The sequence below is a fragment of the Jaculus jaculus genome, chromosome 6 (genome assembly GCF_020740685.1).
Source record: "Jaculus jaculus isolate mJacJac1 chromosome 6, mJacJac1.mat.Y.cur, whole genome shotgun sequence".
Classification (NCBI taxonomy): domain Eukaryota; kingdom Metazoa; phylum Chordata; class Mammalia; order Rodentia; family Dipodidae; genus Jaculus; species Jaculus jaculus.
This window is the reverse complement of record NC_059107.1, coordinates 99,414,062-99,441,347: the sequence shown is the minus strand read 5'-3', so window position 1 is coordinate 99,441,347 and position 27,286 is coordinate 99,414,062. Positions and strand designations below refer to the sequence as shown.

The 27,286-nt window shown below is 42.8% G+C and overlaps 1 protein-coding gene and 1 pseudogene across 2 annotated transcripts in view; both read right to left on the bottom strand.

The window, feature by feature from the left end:
- Positions 1–1,017: 1,017 nt before the first annotated feature.
- Rab5b (RAB5B, member RAS oncogene family) overlaps positions 1,018–27,286 on the bottom strand; it is a 29,757-nt gene continuing 3,488 nt past the window's right edge. Inside the window, exons 2-7 of one of the 2 annotated variants that reach the window (XM_045152991.1) lie at positions 25,340–25,393; positions 11,155–11,416; positions 7,130–7,281; positions 6,746–6,868; positions 5,991–6,084; positions 1,018–3,566 (exon numbers count right to left, since the gene is read on the bottom strand). In XM_045152991.1, the coding sequence (XP_045008926.1) occupies positions 3,451–3,566; positions 5,991–6,084; positions 6,746–6,868; positions 7,130–7,281; positions 11,155–11,317 (648 nt within the window). In that variant the 5' untranslated portion in view covers positions 11,318–11,416; positions 25,340–25,393 and the 3' untranslated portion in view covers positions 1,018–3,450. The remainder of the gene's footprint in view (positions 3,567–5,990; positions 6,085–6,745; positions 6,869–7,129; positions 7,282–11,154; positions 11,417–25,339; positions 25,394–27,286) is intronic. The other variant, XM_004649962.2, reaches the window with a different exon arrangement.
- On the bottom strand, positions 18,320–18,452 carry LOC123461773 (annotated as a pseudogene).

Below are 27,286 nucleotides of genomic sequence, written 5' to 3'. Positions count from 1 at the left end.
TTTCTCTCTACATCTCAAATAAATAAATAAAAATATATTTTAAAAGCTAATTCAGTAATTTAACTTTCTTTTTTCAGTTTGAAGTGTGGCTGACTTCAAGTTAACAGTTTCCTAGCATAAGCTTCCTGAGTGGCTGAGGTATGAGCATTGCCACACTCAGATACTTTGTCATTTAAAAAAAATTGTGGGACTCCTTCTGAGAAGTTAATATAGCCATGAATCCTAAACAATGCACATAATAGGCTGGAGAAATAGCTCAGAAGTTAAGGCAATTGCCTGAGAAGCCTAAGGACCCAAGTTTGATTCCCCAATACCCATGTAAGCCACTTGTACAAGGTGATGCATGCGTCTGAAGTTCATTTGCAGCGGCTAGAGGCCCTGTCATGTCCATTCTCTCTCATAAATAAATAAATAAATAAATAAATAAATAAATAAATAAAACATCTTTTAAAAGCACAAAGAATTTTGACTATTCTAAGAATTTAGGTATACCATTTTCCCCTCCAATCTCAATGATCGGAGAGAATCAGACCATACTGCCACACATATATATTATTAGGAAGGCCTAAAAACATCAAATAGGACCAGATTTTGATTAGTCAGGTGAGAGGTCCTGGTGCACCCATTCTCTGTTTCCTTGCAAATAAATAAAAATATAAATAATAAATAAAAGGGCTATTTTTCAAACTGGATTCTTCCCCTGTTCATTTTATTTTATTTTCTTCCGCTGTTTAAGAATAGAGAATAAGAAGGTACCAAGGCCAGGCATGGTAGTGCACGCCTTTAATCCCAGCACTCAGGAGGCAGAGGTAGGAGGATTGATGAGTTCAAGGCCAGCCTGGGTTCCAGGTCAACCTAGGCTAGAATAAGACCCTACCTAGAACTCCCCCCCCCAAAAAAAAGGTACCAACATGGAGGGGAAGCTATGTTTGTGATTCAGTAAGACTTAGTTGGGTGCCCATTCTTCCAAATTTCTATTGGGCAGACAAATGGCAGAAACAAGGCAACACTCCAATGTACTTTTTTTTTCTTCCATTTTTTACTTACATTAAATACATCGGTAAATCAGCAGTCGCATTCTGTTACCACGATTGTTATGTTGGAAGGAGTGGGAAAGGCAAATGCTCTCTTAGAAGCAAACAAAAACAATACACTTAAAAAATTGATCAGGAGAAAAAAACTGAAGAAGTGGGAAACTCAAACAAACAAAAACCCCCAAGCCCAAGAGCTTAAAGAAGGCAGAAGAGCTGGTAGGAGTAGAGGGAAGGCAGCAGATAACCAGCTTGGAAGCTAAGGCCAATACTGTTCCTAAGGAAGTTAGGGAGGGAAAAGCCTGGGGAAGTGGTTTCCCAGTCTCAAGGCCATGGAACAACTTCACTCCTACTCTGTAAGGAAAACTGCAGAGAAAGAATTCATTTTTAAGAGACCTTCAGAGCTACCCTAGATCTCCCACTTGTAAAAAGGATGCACTGGGTGCTTTGGAGGACTAATGGGTTCTGGGAAAGGAAGGCTGGAAATTATTTGTGTTTCAGGGCCATGGGAACTAAGGCTGCCCCTGAAAAAGGAAGGGAATGGAGGCCTAAGTGGAAGAACCTAAGTTGGGTCCTTCAGAGTCTCAGCTTCATGGATTCTCAGCTGCTCTGGGACTGAAGGCAATCTGTAAGCCAAAAGGTCATAAAGGTTCTAATCCTAGGTTATTGTGGCCTTTCCTTTCTTCCCCAGAACTCTGGCTAAAACATAAAGGAACTAATGAGTTCTCTTTTGCCTTGATGGCTTCCCAGAGACATCCTAAAACCCCTGATGAAGAAAGTGAAGAGAGACCAGAGATTAGAAAGGACCAAGTCCTCTGATGATGTGAGACAATTGTGAGGTACTTTAAGTTCTAGTCACTCCTGTCTATAAGTACAGGTGTTATGAGGGGGACACAAGTGGGCCTCTGTGGTACTAGCCCATATTTGTACATAGATGAAACCCACTAGGGGATAGGTATGGGTGAATGAAGACAGGGGAACTAATAAACTCAAGGTACTAACAAAGGAGAAAAGGAGCCTAATAGGAAGTGGGAAATAGAATAGACTGTACAGTAGAGTGGACACTACCTATTTACAGGGAAGTAGAAAAGACATGGTAAGATAGCAAATTGAATGCAAACCCTGGGAAAAGACTGAAAACTCCTCCCTTTTGCCTGACCTTTCTTTTCTCCCCTACCTTGGCTCATACTATCCCTAGGCCAGTCCCCAGTTGCTCAATTAATTCTCTAGAGAAGACATACTTAAGAGCTAAGTGGACAAGAATAGAGGTTATGAGACAGAATTGGAGGAAGCTAGCAGTGCAGACTGGGCTTGAGTAGCTGCCGCTGGTACAGTTTTCTATTGTGCCTCCCCAAATCTCATATTTCTCAGATTCCACTTAATTAAAATGTTGAAGAACAGGCTAACCAATCAAAACCCCCATAAAACAAGTATCCTGACTGACCTACCATCAATTAAAGTGCAAACTGCAGGGGGATGGTATCTGGGGATGAGGCCATCTCAAGGCCAGGTTTGGGGAATGCATATGTATAAATCAGAGGATGGGTATCAGAAACTGGTACGTCCTCCAATTAGACCACAGCAGAGCCAAAGGTGCAGGCAACCAGTGAAGATTCTTTGGAGGACTCTGAGGTCCGACCCCCCACTCTAGGGGAGAAGCTAGCTAAGAGGCTGGGTGAGGGGAACCTGGGCCTAAGGAGAGATCTGGAGCTATAGATGACATTGTCTAGTTAATTAGCAACATGACCCCCACATGTTGCCTGAGAATTTGCCTCTCTGTTCTCACCTCTATCTTGGAACACCCTCCACAAGCCCAACTCAGAGATACTGCAGTGTTTTCAATGAGAAACTCCAACCAGGAAAAACAAAACAAAACAAAACAGAATGTTTGCTTATTCCTTCTTGCTCTGAGCCTTTTACTCCCTCCTCCCCCACAGGGCCCTTAATATAACTGAACTAGGAAAAAAAAAACAAAACCTCTTTAATTCCTGGGTTTACCAGCTTCACCACCCTGGGGAGAGAAGGAAAAGAGGATCAAAACAGGGACTGGTCAGAAGTGAAAGAGGCAGGAGACAAGAGTTTTCTGAAAAACTGGGGAAGAACATGGGAGGAGGAGTGAAAGTAAGGTCACTCACTGTCTTGCACCTATAATCTTTACAAAGTGAAGAAAGTTTGTTTTGGAAGGTAAGTCCTGGGGGATTTGACCCCAAGCCCCAGAGTAGGGGGTAGGAGGCCAGTGGCAACAGCTGCCTGGTGTTGGTTGCTGAAGCATTAAAAAGTGCCATGATGGAGCTGTCAGAAGGCAGCCCTTGGGAGCCAGGGCTCAGTGTGCTGTTACCGTAGGGGCTGTGTGCTGAGGGGTGGGGATGGATTTCTTAGCTCTCGTGCTAACTCCATACTTGTTGCTGCTAGCCACCCCTCAGTTGCTACAACACTGGCTCTTGTTCTGCTGGGACTGCTCATGAAGATCCACACCCCGGCTTCGGCCTGCTGCACCCCCCATATTCTGGGGTTCACTCTTTGGCAACTTCTTTGCTAAAAATGAAAAGAGAAAAGAAAAAAGGTATGGTAGATTTTACTCACCAATCCTTCCTAACAAAAAGACTACAAGGTAGGGGGAAAATGAGATGAAAAGAATGATTTGCAGTAGGCATGGCATGATGGCTCACACCTTTAGTTCCAGTACTTGGAGGAAGAGTGGTAGAAGGATCACTGTGAGTTCAAGGCCAGCCTGGGTCTAGAGTGAGTTTCAGATCAGCTTGGGCTAGAGTGAGACCTTACATTTAAAACACCCCCCCCAAAAAAAAATAAATAAAATTAAAAATTTGCAGAGGGGAAAATTCACTGCAAGCTACATTGAACATGGGGGTTGCTACAGAAGAAGTTGGGAAACTCCCAACTTCCCTGGGGGTCCAGTAGTTAGGACTCAGCACTGTCTCAAAACAGTTAAGGTATTTCCATACCTAAAGTTGTGTATGTGTGTGTGTGTGTGTGTATATATATATATATATATATATATATATATATATATATATATATTTTTTTTTGGTGGCACTGGGTGATAAATGCCAGCAAACATTCTACCACTAAGCTATCAAGATCTGTTTTTTTTCCTAATGGTACTGAATGAATTAGAGAACTGAGAGTACTGACTCCCTCAGCCACTACTTGTATGTGTGTGTGTATTACGTAGGGCAACTTTGGGTGTCATTTCTCAAGTACACTGTCTACTGCTGAGCCAGGAGCTCACCAAATGGCCTGTCTCTGCCTCTTCAGCTTTAGAATTATAACATGTGGCACCACCAGGCATTTTTGCTTGGGTCCTGAGCATTCAACTTAAAGTCTTTGGCTGGGTGTGGTGGCATACACCTTTAATTCTAGCATTTGGGAGGCAGAGGGAGACTACATAATGAATTTCAGGTCAGTCTGGGCTACAGTGAGACCCTACCTCAAAAAACCAAATTAAATAAATAAATAAACTCAAGTCTTCATGCTTGCAAGGCACTTTACTGACTATTTCAGCAGTGCCACAATTAACTTTTTTTAAAAGATAGGGTCTCACTCTAGCTCAGCTTTGCCTTGTGCTCACAGTAAAACTCCTACCTCTGCCTCCTAAGTCTTGGGACTAAAGTTGTGTGACACCACACCCAACTCCACAATTTAAAAAAACAAAAACAAAAACAAAACAAAACAAAACAAAACAAAAAAACACCCAGGCATGGCGATACATGCCTTTAATCCCAGCACTTGGGAGGCAGAAGTAGGAGGATTGCCACAAGTTTGAGGCCAGCCTGGAACTACAGAGTGAATTCCAGGTCAGCCTGAGCTAAAGAGAAGCTCTACCTTGAAAAACCTAACAACAACAAAAACTCAGGGCTGGAGAGATGGCTTAGCAATTAAGGCACTTGCCTGTGAAGCCTAAGGACTCAGGTTCGATTCCCCAGTACCCACATAAGCCATATGCACAAGGTGGTATATGCATCTGGAGTTTACTTGCAGTGGCTAGAGACCCTGTCACACAATTCTATTTGCCTCTTTCTTTCTCTCAAATAAACAAATAAAATTAAAAAAAAATTAAAAATATGGACTGGGAAGATGGCCAAGTGGTTAAAGGCACTTGTTTGTAAACTTGACAGTCTGGGTTTGATTCCAAAGTACCCATGTAGAGCCAAATGTACCTGGACTTTATTTGTAATGGCAAGAAGCCCTAGGTGCAAGGGTTCCCAATTGGTTGATAAGCTTGTGGAACAAGTGCCTTTAACTGCTGAGCACTCTCTCTGTCCTCCCCCTTTTTGGTGACAAAATTGCTGGCATGAGCATGAGTGGGGATGGTGTTGCTTTTTTTTTTTTTTTTAGGTAGGATCTTGCTCTAGCCTCAAACTCACAATGACTGTCCTACCTCTGCCTCCAAGTGTTGGGATTAAAGGACATGCTACCATGCCTGGCCTAGTGTTTTTCCCCCCTTCTTTTTCTGAGGTTGGGAGTCACTTTAGCGGTAACCTGGAATTCACTATGTAGTCTCAGGGTGGCCTCAAACTCACGGCGATCCTCTTGCCTCTGCCTCCCAAGTGCTGAGATTAAAGGCATACGCCACCACAGCCAAGTGGTATTTTTTTTGAGACAGTGTCTTGATAAATAGCCCTGCTTGGCCTAGTCTTCACTATGCAGTGTAGACTAACCTCAAACCTATGAAAAGCACTTCTGCCTCGGCCTTCCAAGTACTGGAAACTAGCTAGCTTTTAGCCTAGCTTCAGGGTAAAGTTTGATTTGTTTCTTTATAGAATGTCAGGAATCAAGGGCCTTGGAACTCCTAGGCATGTACTCTCTACTCCTGATCTACACCCCCCAGCTCCATAGCCAAAGTTATTACAAAAGCAGGGAAGAAGATTTGAGTTAATGACAATTTTTTACCTATAAATAAAGGAGAGGCAGAAAGACCTCCGGTTGCTCTGACCTTACCTATTGCCAGGAAGAGATCATTCACGTTCATGGCTGTCTTGGCTGAAGTCTCCATAAATAATAAGCTGTTGTCATCTGCATATGCCTGAGCCTCCTAAAAGGGATAAGTATTGCCTTTTCACTCCCATGTGGCACTTTACAGCTAGGTAATATTCTCTTTTCTCTGCTCATTAATGTCACTGTGTACCAGTTGGTACTGAACCCCTAATTTGGTGAGGAGTCACTCAATATAAACCTACATCTACTCAGTTCAACCAGTAGATATCAGGAATCTTCTTTTTTTGGTTTTTCAAAGTCGGGTTTCACTCCAGCCCAGGCTGACCTGGAATTCATTATGTAGTCTCAGGCTGGCCTTGAACTATCAGCAATCCTCCTACCTTTAACTCTGGAGTGCTGGGATTAAAGGCATGCAACACCATGCCCAACGGGAATCTTAATTATAGGGGAGAAAGGTAAATTGGTCTGTGGCTTTTGGGTTCTGACATTTGAATACTTACCTCAAATTTAAATGTTCCCTCCTTTCTATATTCATCTGGTGTCCCTTCAACTGATTTTCCCCAACTCTTCTGATAGGGGATTTTCTTCTTATTCCTTTAAAATCTCTATCATTAGGGTCACAGTATTGTATTTAACTTGGGAAAGAGCTGGGGGGAATGAGATAATGTTCTCACATAAGGTTTCCAGACGACTGGTTTGGAAGAGTGGTCCACCCTACTGAGGGAGTGTATGTTAGGGAGGCCTCTGGGCCATCTTACCTCATACTCTACCATGCGCTTGTTGGCCAAGTCAGCTTTGTTGCCTGCCAGGGCAATAACAATGCTCGGACTGGCTTGCCTCTGTAATTCCTTTACCCATGTCTTTGCTCGGGCAAAAGTTTCCTAGGAAAACATGAGGAAAAGAAAGAGCTAGAATGACTGCTAACCCACTACGACCTTCAAAACCCAGTATCACAACTCACTTCTTCTAGGTGCCCTTCCTTTACTGAAACCATAGGCCTCTGATTAAGCCATTACCTCTGGTTTAGTACTTAAAAGTATAATTCGTAATTTTATTTTTCTATTTCTAGAACCTGTTTCCTCTCCCCTGCCTCCTTTAATTCCTACAAATAAAAGCAAGGCCAGTCTTCTTAGCCCACTTACCTGATTAGTAATATCATAAACCACAATTGCAGCTTGGGCACCCCTGTAGTACATGGGGGCTAAGCTGTGGTATCGCTCCTGCCCAGCTGTGTCCCAGATCTCAAACTTGACTGTTGTGTCATCTAGACACACGGACTGGGTGAGGAAGGCAGCTATGAATAAGAAAATGGAGGGGAAGAAGTTGTAAGTGGGAGGATGAATAGGAAAATTCCACTCCCCTTTAAAATATCTCTACTCTCATTCTAAGATCAGTTTTTACCCAAGCTGCTCAGCTACAGATTTAATGTTTTCCTTACATATAAGTCTGGGGAACTAGGATTAAGAGTGCCTCTGAGCATCTGTGGGAGATAGAGATAGGAGGATCACCAGTTCAAGGTTATCATTGGCTATCTAGCAAGTTCAAAGACAGTCTGGGCTACACGAGACCCTCTCTCAAAAAAAAAAAAAGAGTGACCTTGGAATGGGTTTGGTAGCATTGTCTATAACCTCAGCTACTCATGAGGCTGAGACAGGAATATTAGAAGTTCAATGTCTACCTGGGTATCCTAGTATGAAACCCTCTGTCAAAATTAAAAATAAAAGATTGCTCTTTGCCTTTAGCCAAGTCCTTACTGCTAACAGCTTTTCTAGCCCATATGTGTGGCATGTCATGAACTAAGGGGCAGAGAAGAGAGTGGGCACTTACACTAGTCATCCCTCTTCTAACCAAAATTAAGGGGTAACAAGGAAGGACAGACAGTTTCAGGCACAAGTCACACCAATAATTAAGACTGCTTTTTTTGCCTGGCATAATGACACCCCTCTTTAATACTAGCACTTAGGAGGTGGAGGCAGGAGAACCAGGAGTTCAAGATTATCCTTGGCTACAAGGCAAGTTGGAGGCCAGCCTAGGCTAATGAGTCCCTGTCTCAATAAAAAGGGAAGATTTTAAAGTTCAATGGCAGGTTCCTATATGACATCATCTGGCTATTACTTCTTCATATAATCTTCTGGGACAGGTTTAGGAATACCACACTTCTAATTTGATGAGTAAGGTAAGAAATAATGAGTTCTCAAAAACGTTCCTTTATTCCCATTCTTTCTCTCTCTATATTGCTCTCAAATAAATAAGTAGAAATAAACAAAACAATTTAAAAAAGGGGGGGGGGAGGCTGGAGAAATGGCTTAGTGGTTAAGTGCTTGCCTGTGAAGCCTAAGGACCCCAATTCAAGGCTCAATTCCCCAGGACCCATGTAAGCCAGATGCACAAGGTGGCACATGCATTTGGAGTTCGTTTGCAGTGGCGGGAGGCCCTGATGCACCCATCTCTCTCTCTGTCGCTCTCAAATAAATAAAAAAAAATAAACAAAAATTTTGTTTTAAAAAGTTCCTTTATTGAATTAGTCCCCTACTTTAGATTAATGACAGGGAAAATGGTAGCTAAGACAGATGCCTTTTCTATCTTGTATTAGGTCTAGAGTATTTGAGCAGATATGTGCTCAAGATTTCTCCAAACACATACTGTGCTGCTGCTGCCAACCTTATTCTACTAGTATTTATCAGGTCATCTAGGGGAAAGCCCAAACACCCAAGGGTTGAAAATGCTTCCTAAGTAAAGCTGGGAGTTTATTAAGGGCTTAATATACATTTTTATGCATGCGTGTATGTGTATGGGCACATGTATGTGGGCCAGGTATGTGTACATGTGCAGAGGCCAGCGGTTGACATAAAGTGTCTTCCTTGATTACTCTATTTTACTGAGGCAATCTCTCATTTGAGCCCAGAGCTTGCTGATTCAGCTAGTCTAGCTAGCCAGCTAGCTCCAGGGATTCCCCATCTCTGCCTCCTGTGCACTGGGATTACAGGCACTGCCACACCTATTAGGCATTTTCTTGGGTTCTGGGCATCTGAATTCTGACTCTTCTTTCTTTTTTTTTTTTTTGAGGTAGGGTTTCACTGCAGCTCAGGCTGACCTGGAATTCACTATGTAGTCTCAGGCTGGCCTTGAACTCTTGGCAATCCTCATACCTCTGCCTCCCAAGTGCTGGGATTAAAGGCATGCGCCACCACACCCGGCTTTTTCTGACTCTTATACTTGTATGACAAGCACTTTATGCACCGAACCATCTTGCTAGCTCCTTAATATAGATTTAAGCAAGGTCATTAGGGAGAAAGGTGCCTAAGAAAAGCTGTACACACCTAAGTATGGGTTTAGGCTTCTCAACAGACAGAATTATACTGGTTACATATTTGATTATGAATTACTACTCCAAATCATCTTAAAACTTATTTTTGGTGATACTGGGTATTTAACATAGTGCTTTATGCATGTGAAGCAAACACTCTACCAGTTATATCCCTAGCCCTTTTATTTTCATTTTGAGAAAAACTTTTGCTAAGTTACCCAAGTTGACCTTGAACTCACTCTGTATTGCAGGAAAATTTTGAACTTGTGATCCTCCTGCCTTAGCCTCCAAGTAGCTGGGATTACAGCTTCACCACCAGACCTGGCTGTTGTTTTCTGAGATATGATCTTGCTAGGTAGTTCAGGCTAGCCTGGAACTTGCTGTAGTTCTGCTCAGCTTCCTGAGGGCGCTCCCATGTCTGAGATTACAGACATACACCACATCATACCCTTCTCCAACTTTTGTTTGCTCAAGGATGTCACTCAACTGAATTGCTCTGGCATTAAGATGATAGGGAGAAAAAAGAAATGAAAAATTAGTAATTTTTTTGGTGTGCAAAATCAACTTTTTTCCTAGTAAACAAAAAGAATAAACAAATGTATCTGATTTTTGCCATGACAGCAATTATATTTCTTCTTTTGGATTTTTTTTTTTCAAGGTAGGGTTTTGATCTAGTCCAGGCTGACCTGGAATTCATCATGTAGTCTCAGGGTGGCCTCAAACTCACAGCATCTATCCTCCTACCTTCGCCTCCCAAGTACTGGAATTAAAGGTATGCACAAGTCAGGGTCTCACTCTAGCTCAGGCTGAGCTGGAACTCACTCTCTAGTTCCAGGCTGGCCTCCAACTCATGGTGACTCTCCTACCTCAGACTTCCAGGTGCTGGAATTAAAAGGTATGAACCACCATAGCCAGCTTCTGAATATTTTGAGTCTCAGTTTCTGAACCAGGGTGGCTGAAATGTACTATGTAGCCCATACTAGCACCTGCCTTTCCTATTTGTTCATCTATCATTTATTTGTATGTGGGCACATGTACCATTTTTTATCTGGCTGTAAGTGGGTGATAGGGAATTGAACCTGGGCTGACAAGCTTTGCAAGCTATTGCCCTGGTCCCAACATCTGCCTTTCTACTTTGCTGTTTTCTTCTCTGCCACTGATCTGAAGAAGCATATTAACTCAATAAAGGATCTTGTAACTTTCTCATTTTATTTTATTGTTGTTTCTACAAGGTAGGGTTTCCCAGGCTAACCTGGAATTCACTGTCATCTCAGGGTAGCGTCAAACTCATGGTGATCCTCCTACCTCCTACCTCTGCCTCCTGAGTGCTGGGATTAAAGGCATATGCTACCACGCCAGCTCTTATTTTATTTGGTGTGGGGTGGGGGGGAAGGGGTAAGGAGTATGGGTGCACCAGGGCCTCTTGCTGCTGTAGACAAACTCCCGATGCTTATGCAACTTTATGCATCTGGCTTTATACATGTTCCTGGGAACCCAACTGAGGCTGCTGGTTTTGTAAGCAAGTGCCTTTAACCTCTGAGCCATCTCCCCAGGCCCTACTTCATTTTTTCTTCCCCTCCAAGGTTGGGTCTCACTATAGCCCAAACTGACCTTGAACTCATTGCAATCCTCCTACCTCTGCCTCCCAAGTGCTGGGATTATAGATGTGAGCAACCAGGCCTAGTTTTTGTTGTAAATTAGCTGGCATAAGCCACCACACCAGGCCATTTTCCTTGTTTTTATGAAGGGTTTCCTTTGCTGAGGAAATGAAGAGCTAGGCGGGCCAATTCTATGATCAGTTCCTAGATCTTTCTCTAAAGCTTACTAAGTGCTGAACCTTTTCCTACCCAAGATACTTACCTCCAATGGTACTTTCCTGGTATTCATGGAACTGCCCTTTGACAAAACGTAATACCAGACTAGATTTTCCCACTGCAGATTCCCCCAGCAGTACCAATTTGAACTGGCATATTTTGCTGGCCTGGGGTTGCCCATTGGGCCGGGCTGTGCTTCTGCTAGTCATGACCAGATTATTAAGAGTAGGAAAGGGTTAAGGGAGGGGGATGCCACAAAGCGGCAAAGGGGGAGGGGGAAGGGGGAGGACTTCCAGGTTTCAACAGTCCTGCAAAAAAAAGAATAGGTAGAATTAGATATAGGTCTATTGAAGCTGCAATCTTCTTTTTTCCTTTAGGGTTTCTGTTTTAAGATAGGGTGTCCTAGCCAGGTGTGGTGGTTCATGCCTTTAATCCCAGCATTTGGGAGGCAGAGGTAAATGGATTACCCTGAGTTCCAGGGCAGCCTGAGACCCTACCTCGAAGAAGAAAGAAGAAGAAGAAGAAGAAAGAAGAAGAAGAAGAAAGAAGAAGAAGAAGAAGAAGAAGAAGAAGAAGAAGAAGAAGAAAGAAGAAGAAGAAAGAAGAAGAAGAAAGAAGAAGAAGAAAGAAGAAGAAGAAGAAAGAAGAAGAAAGAAGAAGAAGAAAGAAGAAGAAGAAGAAGAAGAAGAAGAAGAAGAAGAAAGAAGAAGAAGAAGAAGAAGAAGAAGAAGAAGAAGAAGAAGAGGGAGGAGGAAGAGGAAGAAGAAGAAGAAGAAGAAGAAGAAGAAGAAGAAGAAGAAGAAGAAGAAGAAGAAGAAGAAGAAGAAAAAAAAAAGACAGGGTACCCTACAGTCCAGGCTGGCCTAAAACTCAATTATGTAGCTGAAAATGACCTTGAACTTCTTATCTTCCTGCTTCTATCATCTGAGTGCTAAGATTCCAAGCATCACCATGCACAAGAATTAAGTCCAAATGGATTAATGACCTTAACATCAGACCTGAAACTCTGAAACTGCTAGAGGAAAAAGTAGGGGAAACTCTTCAACATATTGGTCTTGGCAGACTTTCTGAATACAACCCCAATTGCTCAGGCAATAAAACCACAGATTAATCCCTGGGACCTCATGAAATTACAAAGAGTTTGCACTGTAAAGGACACAGTGAAAAAAGCAAAGAGGCAACCTATAGAATGGGAAATAATCTTCACCAGCTATATATCTGATAGAGGATTAATATCTAGGATATACAAAGAACTCAAAAAGTTAAATAATAAGGAATCAAACAAGCTAATCAAAAAATGGGCTATGGAGCTAAATAGAGCATTCTCAAAGGAAGAAATACGAATGGCATATAAGCATCTAAAAAAATGTTCTACGTCACTAGCCATCAGGGAAATGCAGATTAAAACTACATTGAGATTCCATCTCATTCCTGTCGATTGGCCATCATCATGAAAACAAATGATCATAAATGTTGGCGGGGATGTGGAAAAAGAGGAACCCTTCTACACTGCTGGTGGGAATGCAATCTGGTTCAGCCATTGTGGAAATTAGTGTGGAGGCTCCTAAAACAGCTAAAGATTGATCTACCATATGACCCAGCTACAGCACTCCTAGGCATATATCCTAAGGACTCATCTCATTTCCTTAGAAGTACGTGCTCAACCATGTTTATTGCTGCTCAATTTATAATAGCTGGGAAATGGAACCAGCCTAGATGTCCCTCAACAGATGAGTGGATAATGAAGATGTGGCACATTTATACAATGGAGTTCTACTCAGCGGTAAAGAAAAATGAAGTTATGAAATTTGCAGAAAAATGGATGGACCTGGAAAGGATTATAGTAAGTGAGGTAACCCAGGCCCAGAAAGCCAAGCGCCACATGTTCTCCCTCATATGTGGATCCTAGCTACAGATGACTGGGCTTCTGATGAGAATGAAAATACTTAGTAGCAGAGGCCAGAAAGGTAAAAAGGAGACATAAAGGGTAGAGAAAGGAAGGAAGGAGGATACTTAATAGGTTGATATTGTATATAAGTAATTACAATGATTGTAATGGGGAGGTAATATGATGGAGAATGGAATTTCAAATGAGAAAGTGTGGGGGTGGGGAGGGAGGGAATTACCATGGGATATATTTTATAATCATGGAAAATGTTAATAAAAATTAAAAAAGATTCCAAGCATGTACCATACTGGGTGCTAGGGATCAAACCTAGGGCCTGTGCATGGTAGGCAGGCACTGTACCAACTGAGCTACCCCTCAGCATATAATCACCTTTTAGAGCAAGGACAGAATCACATTTCCTTGTTCCTATATGGACTTACCTTTTACAGTTATCCTTTTACAGTTAAAAGGTTACTTATAACTCTGATAAAGTCACAGACAACTGATATTAAGTGTTAAGAGTGGTAACTAGTAAATAAAAATGAGTTTTGACACATTGGTGCATACCTGTATCTCAGGACTTGGGAGGCTAAGGCAAGAGATTGATCATTAGTTTGAGGCTGCCCAGGACTACATTATTGAGATCATGTCTGAAACCCCACTAACCAGAAAAAGAATTGCTTTGGGCATAGAGATTTCTCTGCTCTATCAGAGTATGAGTGGCCAGGGAGCTGAAACCACCAGTGAAACAGTCTGTAACTCCAAGTTAACTCCATACTAGGTCTTCCAAAGTGGGTCTGAAAAATATTTGGATCCACTTTACAGGTACTCTAGATCCCTAGTATCCACTTGGTGTCTTTTTTGTATGTTTGGTTCTGGGGACTTGTGCAAACTAGGCAAGTACTCGACTGACCAATGTCCCTAGTCCTGTTTTTTCTGAGATGGGGGCTTCATTAAATAGCTTAGGCTGACTTTGATCTCATTATCCTGCCTCCACCTCTTGAATTGCTGGGTTTACAGGTGTGCCCCACTGCACCTTGCTTCTTTCTTGGTGTTTTGATTGATGTCTTTTTATCTAGCTTTCAAAATGAGAGATTGACACTAAGTGTATGAAACATGAGGTGAGACTAACACTAGGTGTGAGACATGAGGTGAGTTACCACCTCCCAAGACTAACAGCACCTGGTTATGCATCCTTCATACTTAACCAGTCTTTTATTTTAAAATATTTTATATATGAGAGAAAGACAGAGAGAGAGAGAGAGAGAGAGAGGGAATAACTTAAGATGCATGCACCACCATGAGCATCTGGCTTACATGGGTTCTGGGGAATTGAACCTGGGCCCTTAGGCTTTTCAGGCAAGCATCTTAAGCCATCTCTCGAGCCTAGTCTTTTTAGTTTATTACATTTGAGATGGCCTCAAACTCACTACATAGCTCACTATACCTGGTTTATGACCCATCTTGTTTTTTGGTGTACGTATGATACGTATGTATGTGTGTCAGTTTGGGCACACACATGCCATGGCATGCACATAGAGGTAATACTACAACTTTGGGTGTCAACCTCAGGAACACTGACCACCTCCTTTTAAGACAGGGTCTCTCACTGGCCTGGAAGTCACTAATCCTCCTGTCCTTACCTCTCAAGTGCTGAGATTATAAGCACATGCCACTATGCTTGGTATTTTACATGGATTAAACCAAATTCAGGGCTGGGGAGCTAGGTCAGCAGTTAAAGGCACTTGCTTGCAACACCTACCACCCTAAATTGTATTCCTCTGTACCCATGTAAAGCCAGGTGCACACAGTTGTGCATGTGTCTGGAACTCTTTTGCAGTGATAGGTGGCCCTGAAAACACCCCTCTTTGTTCTCTTTCTCAAATAAATAATAATAATAAAAAAAGAACTTAAGCTCTCATGCTGTGAGGCAAGCACTTCACTAACAGAACTAGTGCTCTGTCCTCATGATCAATCTTCTTCACAGAACAGATCAAACCAGGGTCCTAGCTGGGTGTGGTAGTGCATGCCTTTAATCTCATCACTTGGGAGGCACAGGTAGGAGGAGCACCATGAGATCGAGGACACTGTGAGACTATATAGTGAATTCTAGGTCATCCTGCGCTACAGTGAAACCCTACTTCAAAAAATAAAAATCAAAAATCAAAAAACCAAAAGACCAAGGGCTGGAGGAATGGCTTAGCTGTTAAGGTGTTTGCCTGCAAAGCCAAAGGACCCAGGTTCAATTCCCCAGGACCCATGTTAGCCAGATGAACAAGGGGGTGCAAGTGTCTGGAGTTCATTTGCAGCGGCAGAAGGTCCTGGTACATGCCCATTCTCTCCCTCTTTTTCTGTTAAAAAATACCAACAGAGTTTTATTACCAAAAACCCTATTCTTTCTCATTTCTTGTCACAGGTGAGGAAATACAACCAACAAGCTACAATAAACATATACTCTTTCGTTTTACTTCTGCCACCTCTTCAACTTGAAAGTTTGCTATTGAGTTCGACCAACTACGGATACCTAGGGATTAGAGCCTTTTCCAAACCACAAGGACTAAAGAGCCTTAAAACTTGAGGCAGAGAAAGGTAAACCTCTAGATACATATAGGTCTCCAGTGGGCTGCAAAAGGACTGTTCCTGTGATCAACACTCAATGAACGAATACTGAATCAATGCCTCTACTTTGCAAGAGGGCTAAGAAAGCTGCTGGAGGAAAGCAGAGAGAAAAGTTGGAGCTTTGGGATTCTAATCAACTAATCCTGAATAAATTTCCTCATTCTAACTGCAGGGACAATGGGAGCTATAAAATTCAAAGAGGTTAACATGGGCAGAACATACAAAAACCTCTTTCCACAGCATATGGATTCTAAATATATACATTCTTTTGTTTCCTTCTGCATAAGACTGTTCTAAGGATTAAATGAAATGATACCAAAATAATTTTGCTGCCTGAGCCATATGTAACTTTCCTTCACTGAAAGACAAAAAAACCAAGTAAAGTGTTACACACCTTAAATCCCAGCACTCAGGAGGCAGAGACAGGAGGATCCCCATGAGTTCAAGGCCACCCTGAGATTACATAGTGAATCCCAGGTCAGCCTGGGCTAGAGTGAAACCCTACCTCGAGAAAAAAAAAAAAGATAAAAAAAAAAAAAAACCTAGGCCAGGTGTGGTGGCGCACGCCTTTGATCCTAGCACTCGCCTTTGATCCTAGCACTCGGGAGGCAGAGGTAGGATTGGAGGCAGAGGTAGGAGGATTGCCGTGAATTCAAGGTCACCCTGAGACTCCATAGTGAATTCCAGGTCAGCCTGGGCTAGAGTGAGACCCTACCTCGAACCCCCCCCCCAAAAAAAACTACAAGGATTCAATGAAAGATGTTAGCATCGTGCTAATAAATACACTACATACTGTTACTTAATGACCCTCCTTTTCTTATCTAAAAAGATCAAGTTAACATAATAAAGAATATCTCAGTATTAATAGTGAATTCTTTAAAAGCAGCCAAAATATGATAAAGCTGCAGAGAAAGAAAGATAAAAGGGAGAACTCGCCTTTAATCCCAGCATTCCTCAGGCAAAGGTAGGCAGATTGCTGTGAGTTCAAGGCCACCCTCAGACTACATAGTGAGTTCCAGGTCAGCCAGAGCTACAGTGAAACCCTACCTCAAAAAAAAAAAAAAAAAGAAAGAAAAGAAAAAAAAAAAGATTAAAAGTTATAAAGGAGGTTAGCAGAGAGGACCAAGACAGAAGTGAGAACTTCCCAAAGCAGACTAATCTAAAGGAATGTGACAAGAACTGTGATTCTAAAAGGGTATTGTATAGTTCTCAAGAATTCCTAAAAATCCAGAATCCAGTGCCATTTAGTGCTGAAGGTTTCACAGGTCTAGGATTAATGATCAAACCTAAGAGAGATTTTGTCTTTGCAAAGCTAATTTTACTCAATTTAAGTGTACTGTTATATTTCTAACCTAATTTCTTTGTGTTAGTTTTGTCTGGGGAATAGAATAAAGCATGATTTGACTCTATTTCTGTAAAACAAGTATGAGTGAACAAAAGGACACACACATGCCTAATAACAGTGTTTGCTTTTGAGGAAAATAAGATAAAGATAGAATCTGAGGCCCTTTCAGTCATGATCACAAGGTTTCAGACTGGGAAGATGGATCAGTGGTACAGTGTGTGCCCAGCATGTACAAGGCTCAGGGCTCAAAGCCCAGTACCACAACCAAAAAAATAAAATGCAGAGCTGGGCATGGTGGCACACACCTTCAATCCCAGCACTCAGGGGGCAGAGGTAGGAGAACTGCTGTGAGTTTGAGGCCACCCTGAGACTACATAGTGAATTCCAGGATTGCCTGGGCTACAGTGAGAGACCCTTCCTTGAAAAACTAAACAAAACAAACAAACAAATAAAAATAAAATACCATGGGCTGAAGAGATGGCTTAACGGTTAAGCGCTTGCCTAAGAAGCCTAAGGATCCCAGTTCGAGGCTCGATTCCCCAGGACCCACATTAGCCAGATGCACAAGGGGCGCACGCGTCTGGAGTTTGTTTGCAGTGGCTGGAAGCTCTGGCGCGCCCATTCTCTCTCTCTCTTTATCTGCCTCTTTCTCTCTCTGTCACTCTCAAATAACTAATTAATTAAAAAAATACCAATCTGTAAACACTATAAGCATCTTTGGAAGAGGCAGTGCAAGTAGCTAAGAACAAAATTTGAACTAATTTACAAAGTTTGTTTTTTCTTTTTGTTTTTCCAAGGTACGGTCTCACTTTGGCTGAGGCTGACCTGGAATTCACTATGTAGTCTCAGGCTGGCCTCCAACTCACTTCACTCTTCCTACCTCTGCCTCCCGAGTGCTGGGATTAAAGGCATGCGCCACCACGCCTGGCAAGTTTCTTTAGTATATGTAAAACTTTGTAAATTAGAGCCGGGCATGGTGGCACACACCTTTAATCCCAGCACTAGGGAGGAAGTAGTAGGGGGATCGCTGAGAGTTCGATGCCAGCCTGAGACCACATAGTTAATTCCAGGTCAGCCTCAGCAAAAGTGAGACCCTACCTTGAAACAACAAAAACAAAACAAAACAAACAAAAAACCCCTGCTTTTCTTATGGTATTTGCAAGGATGAACTAGGTATTTAAACTTTTTAAAATTAAGAAAAATATTTATTTCAGAGAGAGAGGAAAAGAGGCAGAGAGGGGGGAGGGAGAGAATGAGTGTGGCCAGGATCTTTAGCCACTGCATACTCCAGACACATGTGCTATTTTGTGTATCTGGCTTTACATGGGTACTGGGGAAACGAACCTAGGTACATTGGCATTGCAGGCAAGCGCCTTAACTCCTAAGCCATCTATTCAACTCCATGTCTTTAAATTTTTTTTTTTTTTCCAATTAGCAATAATCGCGCTTCGGATAAACCTCATTGGCTACGATACTGCCACTGCGCAAAGCTGTCTTTAAATTTTTAAAAAGTATTTATTTAGCTGGGTGTGGTGGCACATGTCTTTAATCCCAACACTTGGGAGGCAGAGGTAGGAGTATCGCCATGATTTCGAGGCCACCAAGAGACTTCATAGTGAATTCCAGGTTAGCCTGGGCTAGAGTGAGACCCTACCTCGAAAAACAAAAAAACAAAACAAAAAGTTATTTATTTGCAAGCAGAGAGTGAGACAGAGGAGAGAGAGGCAGATAGAAACTCTCGGCAATTCTCCCACTACTGCCTCCTGAGTGCTGGGATTAAAAGCGTGTATCATCATGCCCGGCTCTAACTTACAAAGTTTTATGTATATTAAAGAAACTCGCCGGTTTTTTCGAGGTAGGGTTTCATTGTAGTCCAGACTGACCTAAACTTCACTATGTAGCCTCAGGGTGGCCTCGAATTCATGGTGATAATCCTGCCCGGTTTCTAAAGGTATCATTTCTCAATGCAATGGCTAGACTGTCAAAATATCAAAGGTATAGAAGTGAAATAAGTGGCCAGGGAGGTGAGTCAGTGGATAAAGTGCTTACCACTCAAGCTGGAGAACCCAAGTCAAACCCCAAACCCCACATCAACTGTGGGAAACCATGGAAGGCAATGCTGATGGTGGGATGAGAAGCAGAGACAAGAATTTCCCAAGAAGATCAAGATCAAGAATCCAGCGGGTGTGGTGGCACATGCCTTTAATCCCAGCACTCGGGAGGCAGAGGTAGGAGGATCACCATGAGTTTGAGGCCACCCTGAGAATACAGAGTGAACAGTGAGATGCTACCTTGAAAAACAAAACAAAAAGATTAAGAGTCCACATAATCCTGCCTCAAATGAGGTAGACAGGTAAAGACCAACCTGAAACTTTTCCTCTGACTTCCACATGTGCACCAGGGCATGTGCCTGCCTGTGTCGCACACAAACATGTGCACACACACTCAAATAAACATTTTTTTTAATACTAGGTCCTAAGAGACACTATAGAGGAATGCTAGCTGGGCATGGTGGTGCACACCTTTAATCCCAGCAGTCCATTCAGGAGGCAGAAATAGGAGGACTGAGGTGAGAACAAGGCCAGCCTGGAATTACAGAGTGAGTTAGTTCCAGGCAACCTGAGCTAGTGAGACCCTATCTTGAAAAAACAAAAACAAAATATATTTTTAAAAATTTCTTGTCTTTTTTTGAGGTAGGATCTCACTCTAGCCCAGGCTGGACCTGGAATTTACTATGTAGTCTCAGGCCAGCCTCAAACTCATGGTGATCCTCTTACCTCTGCCTCCCATGTGCTGGGAATAAAAGTGCACGGGCACCAAAATACTAAACTGCTGTTATTCACACAGCCATCCTGACAACCTCCTCCAGGTTGATGGCAGCAGACAATGATATCAAAGCAGAAATCCAGAGGATGCAGAGAGCTCAACATTAAAGGAGACTATTTATAACATGTCCACCAAGGCTCAGGGAACACTATGGAAAAGGGGCCAAAAGATTTTAAGAGCTACAGGGTGGAAAGGTGTATCCTGAGACACTGTCCCCACACTGAGATGGACTAGTGTATTCATGACCTCACAGTAAATACCAACAACTCCACTGAGGGCCCTCAGAGGAATAGGGGCAGTGGAGAGGGATAGGAGTATAATCCAATAGGAATATGAGCAATATATAATATATTCATACTGTAAGATTCACAATAAAAATAATTATATAAAAAAAAAAAACCATGGTGGCACATAACTATAGTCCCAATGCTAAGCAGGCTAGGATAGAAGGATCACTCTGAGTTCAAGGCCAGCTTGGCACTACAGAATGAGTTCCAGATCAGCAAAAGCTTGAGACCCTATCTCAGACAAAACAAATTAAAAATGACTTATCAAATGACCCATTAAACTTGGGAGAATTGAGGCCTGTCTATGGGCCAGACTGGTACAGGGGTAGAGGATGTTCTTGAGTATAGGCAGTTAAGTTTTTCAAGCATGACTGGAAAGTAGGCCTAACAGGAAAGCTTGCTAGTCCCAACTAGGTAGAATCCATTTGTTAGGCCCCTTTCTACTTGCTTTATGCCCTTATACCAAATCTATACTAAATCTCCAGAAGTCTATTTATTACCTATTAGTAAACTGAATTCCCAGCACTGGGCCACTGGAATTTAGCCCAGTTCCAAATGATAGCTCCATAAGATCAGTCAACCAGTTAGAGTCAGTCCACAGGTCAGGTAGTCTATTTTCTATTTTTTTAAATTAAAACTTTAAAAAAAAATTTTTTTTGGTTTATTTTTATTTATTTCATTTAGAGTGACAGACAGAGAAAGAGGCAGAGACAGAAAGAGAGAGAATGGGCCACGCCAGGGCTTCCAGCCACTGCATACGAATTCCAGATGGGTGCGCCCCTTGTGCATCTGGCTAACGTGGGTCCTGGGGAATTGAGCCTCGAACCGGGATCCTTAGGCTTCACAGGCAAGCGCTTAACTGCTAAGCCATCTCTCCAGCCCAAAACTTTTTTTTCATTTTCATTTTCAAGGTAGGGTCTTGCTCTAGCCCAAGCTGGCCTTGAATTCACTATGTAGTCTCAGGCTGGCCTCAAACTCTTGATAATTCTGATCTCTGCCTCCCAAATGCTGGGATTAAGGGTGTATGCCTCCACGCCCAGCATTTTTTTTTAAATGAGAGTGAGAGAGAAGTAGCATGCCAGGGCCTCCAGCCACTGCAATTGAACTCCATACGCATACGCCATCTTGTGCACATGTGCGACCTTGTACTTTTGTGTTACCTTGTACATCTAACTTATGTGGGATCTGGAGTGTCAAACATGAGTACACAGGCTTCACAGGCAGACACCTTAACTGCTAAGCCATCTCTCCAGCCCCATTTCCTATTTCTATAAAATAGAAATATAAAATATAAAATAGAGGAAACTGAGGGACAGAAAACTCAGCCAATTCGTCAGGCATTAAGTACAGTCAGCTATCACATAGGTGCTTAGTCAGGTACTCTTGCCCTTTTTATACCACAATACTTTTTGTGGGGTGGGGGGTACGTGTGTGTTTGTGTGGTATATGGATGTGTATATGGCCATGTGACACCTCCTGTGCTTGCCTGTGGCAGCTGGAGCAAAATATCAGGTATCTCATGTTCTTATTTGAGCCAAAGTTTTTGACTGACCTCAGAGTTTGTTTTCTCTCAAGCTCCAATGATTCTCCAATCTCTGCTCTCCTACAGGACTACCACGGTTACAGGTGCACATCACCATACACAGCTATTTATGTGGGTACTTGGGATTGAACCCAAGCTGTCTCTCAGGCCTCCTAAGGCACTCATGCTTACAGGAAGTGCTCCTAACTAATGAGCCATTATCTCCAACCTCTATTTTTCTTTTTGAAACCAGATCTGGCTATGTATTCTAGACTGATCTCAAACTCAACATCCTTCTACTTCTGCCTCCCAAGTGCTGGAGTGACAGGCATGTACCACCATGCCCAGTCTCCCTCCAATGTATTTATTTTTTTCCTTCCTTCCTTTCTTCTTTCCTTCCTTTTGTTCTTTGAGGCAGGGTCTCATTCTAGCCCAGGCTAGCCTTGAATTCATTACAATCTTCCTGTCTCAATCTCCAAAACAGGATTACAAACATGAACAACTATGCTCAGTTTGACTGTATTTAAGGAAGTAGGAACTGCTGAACTCTGAGGAGTGTGCCAGGATAGGAATAAGTTTAGCCTGAATAGTTTCTGCCTCTGGTCAGTTTAGGTAAGCAGTACTGGCTTTGGAACTAATAACAAAGCTAGGAAATCCAGGCTTTAGCTAGATATACACATATATACATAACTTTTATTTTTGTTTTTCGAGGTAGGTTCTTGCTGTAGCCCAGGCTGACATATAATTCACTGTGTAGTCTCAGGGTGGCATCGAATTCATGGCGATCTTCCTACCTCTGCCTCCCAAATGCTGGGATTAAATACATGCATGCCCAGTGCTTAATCTCATACTCTGACAGAAGGATCATTTTTTTTCCCCGAGGCAGAGTCTCTCTTTACCCCAAGCTGACATGGAATTCACTATGTAGTCTCAGGATGGCCTCGAACTCAGTGATTCTCCTGCCTCTGCCTCTTGAGTGCTGGGATTAAAGGTGTGCACCACCATGCCTAGCTCAGGATCAATTTATTGCTGATAAATTTATCACTATTACGTCTAGGTCTTGCCAAACCTTCAAGACAGTTGGAACAGGTAAGAGGGAAACAAGTGGCATCCTACAAGATCTAGTGGGGCTTCAGAACTAATGTGCGCTTTTTTTTTTTTCCAAGGTAGGGTCTCACTCTACTCCAGGTTGACCTGGAATTCACTATGTAGTTCAGGGTGGCCTCAAGCTGACATTAATTCTCCTAGCTCCCCAGCATTAAAGGTGTACACTGCCACACCAGTTTTTTTTGTTTTTTTTTTTTCAAGGTAGGGTCTCACTCTAGCCAAGGCTGACCTAGAATGAGCCACCATGCCCGGCCCAAGCTTTTTTTTTTTTTTTCTTTTTTGAGGTAAGGTCTCACTCTAGCTCAAGCTGACCTGGAACTCACTATGTGGTCTCGAACTCACCACAATTCTCCTACATCTGCCTCCCAAGTGCTGGGATTAAAGGCATGCACTACCATGCCCGGCTTTTTATTTTTTGAGGTATGGTTTCACTCTAGTCTAGGCTGACCTCAAACTCATGGAGAACCTCCTATCTCTGCCTCCCCAGTTTTGGGGTTAAAGGTGTGTGCCACCACTCCCACCTTAATGTGAGACTTTCTAAGAGAAGAAGGATCAGAAGCCTATAGATACTGAATAAGAGTTAACACCACTGGGCTGGAGAGATGGCTTAGCGGTTAAGGCACATGGCTGAAAAGCCTCAGGACCCAGGTTCGATTCTCCAGGTCCCACGTAAGCCAGATACACATGGTGGTGCATGCATCTGGAGTTTGCTTGCAGTGGCTAGAGGCCCTGGCGCGCCCATTCTCTCTCCTCTGTCTCAAATAAATAAATAAAATCTTTAAAAAAAAGTTACACCACTTACTTTTCATTCTATTGATTCAACATTATCTGATGAGTCACTGGCTTAAATGAGAGTTCTACATTGTTTACCCTCTGTCTCTTATTTCTCCAAGAGGCAAAAAGCATGCTTATCTCTTATCAGCATATCAGTACAAACTCCCTATTATTGACTTGGGAAAGACTGGAATGCCCTTCTTTTTTTTAATTTTTTTTTGTTCATTTTTATTTATTTATTTGAGAGTGACACAGAGAGAGAGAGAGGCAAATAGAGAGAGAGAAAATGGGCATGCCAGGGCCTCCAGCCACTGCAAACGAACTCCAGACGCACGCGCCCCCTTGTGCATCTGGCTAACGTGGGTCCTGGGGAATCGAGCCTCGAACCGGGGTCTTCAGGCTTCACAGGCAAGCGCTTAACTGCTAAGCCATCTCTCCAGCCCTGGAATGCCCTTCTTTGCTCTGCCCAGCAAAAGGTAATGTCTCTTATATGATCAAGTGTAAATGTCACTTTCTCTGTGAAATTGCATAATTACCCTCAACACAGCAGAATTCATTGTTGCTTCCTCTAATGTCCCAAAGAAAAGATAATTAAGATGAAGTCTGAGCTGAGTATCATGGCAAAGGTCTGTAATACCAGCACTTGGGAGGCAGAGGTAAGAGGATCCCTGTGAGTTCGAGGCCACCCTGAGATTACATAGTGAATTCCAGGTCAGCCTGAACTACAGTGAGACTCTACCTCAAAAAAAAACAGCAACAACAACAACAACAAAAAAAAGACCAAGCCGGGCATGGTGGCGCACACCTTTAATTCCAGCACTAGGAAAGCAGAGGCAGGAGGATTGCTGTGAGTTTGAGGACAACCTGAGACTACACAGTGAATTCCAGGTCAGCCTGGGCTACAATGTGAAACTCTACATCCAAAAAAAAAAAAAAAAAGATCAAAGGGCTGGAGAGATGGCCCAGTAGTTAAAGGCATTTGCTTGCAAAGCCTGATAGCCTAAGACTGATTCCTCAATACCTACATAAAGCCAGGTGCACAAAGTGGTGCATACATCTGGAGTTCATTTACAGTGGCAACAGGCCCAGGTGTGCCCATTCTCTCTCTATCTTTACTTGAAAATAAATATTTTTTTAAAAAGATGAAAGCCGGGCGTGGTGGCGCACACCTTTAATCCCAGCACTGAGGAGGCAGAGATAGGAGGATCCCTGTGAATTCGAGGCCACCCTGAGACTACATAGTGAATTCCAAGTCAGCCTGGGCTACAGTGAGACCCTACCTTGAAAAAACCAACAAAACAAAACAAAAACGATGAAGACTATTTCATTTACCATATTTAGCATTTACCATATTTATTGTATGTATTTGATCTGCTAAAGAACGAACATCTTGGGCTGGATGGCTTAGTGGTTAAGGCATTTGCCTATGAAGCCAAAGGACCCAGGTTCAACTCCCTAGGATCCATGTAAGCCAGTTGCACAAGGGGGCACATGCATCTGGAGTTCATTTGCAGTGGCTAGAGGCCCTGGTGTGCCCATTCTTTCTCTGACTCTCTCTCTTCTAGCAAATAAATAAATATAAATTTTAAAATAAGCATTAAAAAAAATGGGGCTAGGGAAATGGCTTAGTGGTTAAGGCATTTGTCTGCAAAGCCTAAAGACCCTGGTTTGATTCCCCAGGACCCATGTAAGCCAGTTGCACAAGGTGGTGCATGTGTCTGGAGTTCATTTGCAGTGGCTAGAGGCCCTGGCACGACCATTCTCTCTTGATCTCTATCAGCCTCTTTCTCTCAAATAAATAAATAAAGTATTAAAAATAATAATAATAAGAGTGAACATCTCTCTGGATGGGGTAGCACACACCTTTAATCTCAGTACTTCGGATGCAGAGGTAGGAGGCCTGCAGTGAAATCCTACCTTGAAAAACCAAAAACAAACAAATAAAAACCAGGGCTGGATAAATGGCCTAGTGGTTAAGGCACTTGCCTGTGAAGCCTAAGAACCCAGGTCCAATTCCCCAGTACACACATAAGCCAGATGCACAAAGCAGTGCATACACGTGTCTGGAGTTCATTTTCAGTGGCTAGAGGCCTGGAATGCCTACTCTATGTCTCTCTCAAAAAAAGGGAACACAAATGAACATCTCAAAAAGTGGGACATACTTTGTCATCACAGATCTTGAGAATAGTTGCTCATTACGTGCTCCCTAAATTAAGGTCATAATGACCCTTCTCAATCAGCATTTTCCCTTCTATGACATTTGGATAGAGCTTAACCCAGTTATGTGTGGGATTGCTGTGTGGTAGAGAGTCTCACTCTAGCCCAGAATGGCCTCAAACTTATGGTGAACCTCATACCTCAAACTCTGGAGCTGGGATTAAATGGTTTGGGATTTTTTTTTACCAGATCTAAGAGAGACTTTTTCCTAGGCCCTTTGTGATCTCTCTTGGATGGAGGGCCCCCAGGGACCCAGCCCACAAGGTACTGTTGTAACTCAAATGGGCTAACTGCTTTTCCTGTCACTCATTATTATTCTGCCTCAGATGGCCTAATCACACCCAATATACTGCCCTAACACTGAGGCAACTAACTGGCTAAATACAAAGCTCACTAAATTTTTAGTTGATGATAAGTAGTTAAAATAAATGGGGGCTGGAGAGATGGCTTAGCAGTTAAAGGCACCCGCTTGCAAAACCTGCCAGCCTGGGTTCAATTCCCTAGCACCCATGTAAAGCCAAATGCAAAATGTGGTGCATGTGTTTGGTTTAACTGCAGTGGCAAGAGACCCTAGTGAGTCCCTCAACATAAGACACGCAAATAAATAAATATTTTTTTAAAAGAAGGTTTAGAGGCAGGCGTGGTGGCCCACCTCTTTAATCCCAGCATTCAGTAGGCAGAGGTAGGAGGACTGAGGTGAGTTCGAGGCCACCCTGAGACTATATAGTGAATTTCAGGTCAGCCTGGACTTGAGTGAGATCTTTCCTCAAAAAACAAACAAACAAACAAACAAACAAACAAACAAACAAACAAAAGTTTGGCTCAGCAGTTAAGGCACTTGTCGGCACAGCCTAATGACCCAGGTTCGATTCCCCAGTACCCATGTAAAGCCAGATGCACAAAGTGCCAACATGCATCTGGAGATCGTCTGCAGTGGCTAAAGGCCCTGGCATACCCGCACTCCCTGTCTCTCTCTCTCTCTTTCTGCTTGCAAATATATACATATTGTGGGAAGCAAGAGTATAACGTGTAGGGCTTTATGGTGTTTGTTTTTTCTCTCCCCCCCCCTTTTAAAAATTTATTTGTTTATTTATTTGAGAGTGAGAGAGAGAGAGAGATAGAGAAAAAGAGGCAGATAGATACATAGAGAATGGGTGCGCCAGGGCCTCCAGCCACTGCTAACAAACTCCAGACACGTGTGCCCCCTTCTGGCTAACGTGGGTCCTGGGGAGTCAAGCCTTGAACCAGAGTCCTTAGGCTTCACAGGCAAGAGCTTAACCGCTAAGCCATCTCTCCAGCCCCCCCTTTTTTTTGAGGCAGGGTCTTGACTAGCTCAGGCTGACCTGGAACTCATTACGTAGTTTCAGGATGGCCTTGAACTCCTACCTCTGCCTCCAAAGTGCTGGGATTAAAGGTATGCGCCACCATGCCTGGCTTTTATCATCTTTATAACGTCCAAGATTGAACCTAGAGATTCACATATGCTAAGCAACTACTCTATCAGAGTGCCCTACCTATCAGAGATGTCTTGGAATTAGGGAGTAGGCTATATTTTCCTATTAAGTCAAATCCATATCAATAAACACAAACACA